This window comes from Gordionus sp. m RMFG-2023, chromosome 5, assembly GCF_954871325.1.
Source record: "Gordionus sp. m RMFG-2023 chromosome 5, tfGorSpeb1-WG-v2, whole genome shotgun sequence".
In the NCBI taxonomy this organism is placed as follows: Eukaryota; Metazoa; Nematomorpha; class Gordioida; order Chordodea; family Parachordodidae; genus Gordionus; species Gordionus sp. m RMFG-2023.
Genome location: NC_088779.1, coordinates 18,828,454 through 18,834,038, shown reverse-complemented (window position 1 = coordinate 18,834,038; position 5,585 = coordinate 18,828,454). Strand labels below are relative to the sequence as shown.

The following is a 5,585-nucleotide window of genomic DNA, read 5'->3' as shown; positions in this document are numbered from 1 at the left end:
CTTTTATCTTTTAAATGTAATGTAATTTTTTTTATTGTTATTATATTTAAAATATACAGCAATGAAACCTCAAATATTGAGCGCTAAGAGCGGCTTATTAGCCTATCACTAAGTACATATCGACCGTGACCATAGAGCAATTGTAAAAAGATATAGCTGGAGGGTCACTGCTGAAAGAATCATCGTATTACAATATAATGGTCTTGTGTGTGAACGCGCATTTTGAAATATTTTTACATTATTAAAAATAGATTACTTGGTGGCGTCAATAAGGTGAAAATTATATTATTTTTTGTTTGAAAAACATAAAAGTTGAACAGCTGTTTGGGTCGCTATATTTTTATAAAAAATATTCAGATTTTTTGTTTTATATAGCCCTACCCCCTACACATATAAAAATATAAATGTATATAATACACATATTTTTTTATAAAAGTTAATTATTTATAAATTAAATTTTCATTAAAAGAAATATTATCTTATTAAATTTAATATTGTAATTTTTTAAAACCAACACCCTCAAGAAATTTGAAAAATTAATATTTTTTATGATAATCATTTGAAATTTTTCTTTGGTGTTTTTTTTCTTTCATTTTATCATTTTCCTTTCCAATATTAATTTATTTTATTTTTACATTAAAATGGAATCCATAGAATTAAAAAGCACGAGTTTGTTGAATTTGTCTTCAATTATTATTTTGTGGCTCATAATATCCCAAACAAGAATTCAAGAATTCTCAATTATACAAGGTAATTTTTTTTTAAAATATATATATTTAACATTTTTGCAAATTACAAATACATGTTTGTAATTTTAATGTGCAATTGTTATACCTCCTAAATGATTTATTTTATTTATACATTTGTTATAGAGACCTGCACTATCAGACCCAACCCAACTCGGGTCAATCGGAGTCTGATCAGACAGGATAGATTGTCTCTCGGTCAGACGGACCTTGATTTTAAAAATTTATTTCCGGCTGGACTAGGAACTCGACAAAATTTTAAATTATTTTGTTTTAATTAATGTTTTTATAAATTTAAATATCAAAATTATTTTTCTTCAGCGATTTTAATTTTTCCTTTTGATTGAAAACACAATTTCAATAGCCCAATGATTAAAAAAAATTCGGATAGGACTTAAACCTATCAAGTAAAGTTTTAGACAGGATCTTTGAAAGAAAATACTTGGATTAGACAATGTTTTTAACTAATTTGATTGAAATATTGTTTTAATTATTTACATATGTTTTAGCCGAAGTTGTATGTTTCTGCAACTCTCCGCAATGCGTCCCCACGAATTATATGTGCAAATCCAAAACAAAATGCTATTCCATCTTAAACCTCAAACGTTCGAAAGTGCTAGTAGATGACGCTGATGGACCTAGCTTAACAGATGTAGAAACTGTGTTTTATAATTTCTCAAATGGAAAACATGATTATGGATGCATGGAAGATTTTGACGTTTCAAAACTGGGAAATGACGGTGGTCAATACTATTCTATCGTTTATTTTTGTCGAAATGACTTATGTAACTCTCACAAATTGATTCCAATGTCGCCCGAAATCTCAACTACCATTTCTTATACCGATATCAGGTCAATCGATCTTAGCATACGGGTTACTAACAAAACAAGTTTATAAATTATTTTATATAAATATAACATTGTAATCTCTAAGCGATGGAATTAGGTCAGAAGAATGTTAACTATATGAACTTCACGTCAGGCGTCTATGGTTTTTTTTATTTATTTATTAATGAGATTTTGAGAAGGATCAAACAAATAATAAGGTAATAAAAAAAATTAAAACCACAGACGAGATAAGATAATATACATCCCTCTTTCTTTTGCATGATATTTTATATACAGTATAATTTTAAAACAATATTTTTTTAAAAAACAAACCATTAATTTCACTTCACATCCTATCACTATATCATCCTCAGTGAATCATAAAGTTATTATTTTTATGTATGCGTATCAAATCAAATCAAAAGGCTTTGTTATTTATATTTATTGATACTTATAAAAAAAAATATTAAAATTTACATTGCAAAACATAACATTAATATCGCATAGGCGCCAATGATAAAAAAAATATATTGATCCTTTTATATTTAATGTAAAACAAGCAGCACATTGATTGATAAAGCTTAGTTATAAAATAATATTATTTTTTTGTCTCTACCTTTATTTTTCACATGATTATCTCGTCTTGTGGTCAGTAATTAATTCAAGGCATAAGTTAATGTAAAACTATAAAAATAATATAGCAGAATACAAAATTAAAATGATTTTAAAGAAGTTTGCTTTGTATCTCCATGTCGACATTAAAAAGCTACATTTCTAATAAAGGAAAGGTTCCATTTTACTATAACTAGCTATATAGAGGGTTATTGTTATAAATAGTTTTGGAAAATATAATAAATTTCATCCACATTATTGAGATGACCATCCTATGTTTTAAAAGGGCATTATATTGAACGTTCGTCCTATAATAATTTAACCCTTCATAAACATGCTTGGTGACCTGATGGTTGAGGTAGTCTAATTAACAACCCTACTTAAGTAGCGCATTGCCGCTATCGCTACCTATCAAAAAAAAAGTAGCGCGCTATTAGCTACTATTTTGTAAATGTAGCTTTGGCTAATTTTTATAAAAAAATTTTAGAAATAAATTTGTTTTATTTTTTGCTTATAATGTAATTGCATAGTATTTAATGCCTAAAAATCAACATTTATAAATATTTAAATATAGTTAGTGTTTGATTATAAAAAAGTTTATGTAAAAAGACTATAATTTTGTCGGTCTAGAATTGGAGCTCGACATTTAATTTTTTAGTTAGAAGTGGATACTAACTTACTTATTCTCAATATATATAAAAATAAAAACTAGATTAAAAAAATATTAATTTTGCCAAAGTTATAGCTCTGTCAAAATTGATCAATAAGGTTTTCCTAATATTTGATTTTAAACTTTAATGTTGATTTTCTATTTTAAACATTTGCGCAAGTGGAGCACTCCAATTATAGGCCGACGATTTATGTAATAAAAATAATTATTTATGGTAATATTCATTTTTTTATTTATTTTGTTGCATTTTAATAATAAAATCATTTCTATACTATCATCCTAAATCTAGAGCGACAATCAGAAAGTATAAGTTTCGCCTTATTAAAGAATCTCTCACCACTAGCTTTATTTATATAATATTTTTAATATAAGAAAATCAAATGTATGTAGATTAAAAAATGAACTAGGGGATTTTCTATTATATTAGAATCCTTTATTTCCAAAAAAATATCAATGGAAGTCGTTTTTATGGTTCTAACTTGGACGTCTGCTATCTCAATAAGTAGTGTCTGGCGACAAAAAATTGTTGTACTAGAGGATAGAGTTTTAATCATCATGGCAAATGATGGATTCAACCAATGACATTGGCTGAACAGTATCAATTATAAAATCGACAAAACTTTATCAGCCAGTTTCTGAGAAATATTGGCATGTGCAATATTATTATTAATCAATTTAGCATGAATTGAATTGGTCTTTTTGAATGTAGTATCCCCTTAACAAAATTATTAAGATGTTTTTCTATCTTTTTAAAACTGTTGGCATGAACATTCTTACAAAATAAAAATACTATTAGAATTTAAAAATGACAATTACCTTTAGGTGTTTTTTGAGATTTCAAATTTGAAACGGAAAATTTGTATTATTGTTATCAAGAACATTTTCTTTCAGGGTACCTTCCATTTCATTAATATCATAATTGTCTACTCACTTACATCAATTTGGATATCCATTTGGAATGACATTTTAAATAATTTGCACCAGATGATTTAGGTTGAAAATAATTACAAATTGAAAATATAAATTTCAATTTCAAAATTAAATAAAAAATTATAATTAATTATGATATTATATTTTAAATTTTCATTAGCTACATTAATTATATTTAGCTACTTTCATAAATAGGAACGCGCTAAAAAAAATAATTTGGAAAAAGTAACGTGCCACTAGCTATAGCTACCAAAAAAGATAGCGCGCAAAGTAGCGCCCTATTTGTGAGCTAACTTAACAACTTTGCTAATTAGATTAAAAATCTGCAATTATAAATAACGAAAGTCCGATATTTTATCCTTGGCAAATTTGCAAGTTTTCATATATCATTTTAAGCTAATCTCTTTACATCTCCCCCCTCCACGCCCCTCTTCCACTTTACTATCCTTCAAAAATAAATAGATAATTTATTAAATATTTACCAAATGAGAGTATTTTTTATAAAACAAACATTTCAAAAGTGACTAAAATTATTTTTAAAAAACCTATCCAAAGTTCTGCAAAAAGCTGAAGAGAGCCTTACAATTAATTTAACTGTGGGGGGGCGGAGGGTATAAAGTACTCTTCCTTTAGGATAATTTTGGCTACTGCATGACTAAGTTATAAATTATAATATATTTAATAATCAAAAGTTTGACGGGAAAAACAAATATGGAAATTATAGAATAACAAATTTAACGATAAAATAATTAAGTGCGAAAAAATAGAGCAAGAAAAAATTGTACTAAGACTAACTCACTACAAAATCTATTTTTTAAAATATCTTCTAGGCATTATATTTAAAAAAAAAAGAAATATTTGAAGTCAACATTTTAACGTACATATTATTTATATTTAATAAGTACAATGATAATCCTTTTACAATTTCCTTTAAACCTAAAATCCCAGAACAAGATTATACTACAAAAGTTCGTTCCGCCCCCGCATCAAATCACAATATGATTCTTAAGGATGCAGCCACGAGTCTCAAATTATCAACAAATAGAAATTCTATAAACAACGCTCAAAATTGGAATGACACAAAAACACATAAAATTATATCGCACGCCTCAAACTATAATTGGCGAGCTATACGTAATGCAGTGATAATAGTTCCGATTTTGGGGTTAATTATAATTTTGTGCTTGATATATTTCGCAAAATCGATTTTAAATCGCGATTCGAATAAACTTCAACACGCTGAGTCTTCGCACATGATGGGTATTCCTTCATTTCGACCTTACTCGCTAATCAATTTGATCATTAAAAATTTATTCATAAACAAAAATAAAATAATAAGAGTTGTTGTGCCTAATAGTGAACTAGTTCCGCCATTGTGGAAAATTCATCCCGGTATCAATCAAGAGAACACGTACAAATTGAAATATGTTTTAGTCGAAGTCAATAATGATTCTACAGTTTTTGCCCTTTAATAGAAGTTTAAAAAAATGAATTGTCTAAGTTACCTGCATAAAGTCTCGATCGTTAAAATAGGAAGGATCTCGAATTAAATTACAATCAATGGTGCTATAGATATTTACTGTATTATATTTATAAAATAATATTAAAATATTAAATAAAGAGTATTATATAAATTTATGTTTTAATTTTCATAAAACTTTTGGCCCATTTTTAAACACCCTTAGTAAAAAAAGAAGTATACTTGTGTAGTCAGTATCCTTCGGAACATAAATATTTAAAAAAAAACAGTATAATTATTAAATAAGTAGAGTTTTGAAAAAAAAGTTATATTGTCCATA

At 26.6% G+C, this 5,585-nt stretch overlaps 1 protein-coding gene across 1 annotated transcript; it reads left to right on the top strand.

The window, feature by feature from the left end:
• The first annotated feature begins 641 nt into the window (after window positions 1–641).
• On the top strand, window positions 642–5,258 carry LOC135930227 (uncharacterized). The gene is made up of 3 exons (XM_065467010.1): window positions 642–750; window positions 1,256–1,636; window positions 4,735–5,258. Exons 1-3 carry the CDS (start codon window positions 642–644, stop codon window positions 5,256–5,258), a joined length of 1,014 nt encoding a protein of 337 aa, XP_065323082.1.
• Window positions 5,259–5,585: the final 327 nt, after the last annotated feature.

What these genes read in the sequence shown, in the direction of transcription:
- LOC135930227 (XM_065467010.1), top strand. Translation starts at nt 642, where the DNA reads ATGGAATCCATAGAATTAAAAAGCACGAGTTTGTTGAATTTGTCTTCA. An exon ending in AGAATTCTCAATTATACAAG is followed by an intron (nt 751 to 1,255) that starts GTAATTTTTTTT and finishes CATATGTTTTAG; the next exon opens with CCGAAGTTGTATGTTTCTGC. An exon ending in ACGGGTTACTAACAAAACAA is followed by an intron (nt 1,637 to 4,734) that starts GTTTATAAATTA and finishes CTAAAATCCCAG; the next exon opens with AACAAGATTATACTACAAAA.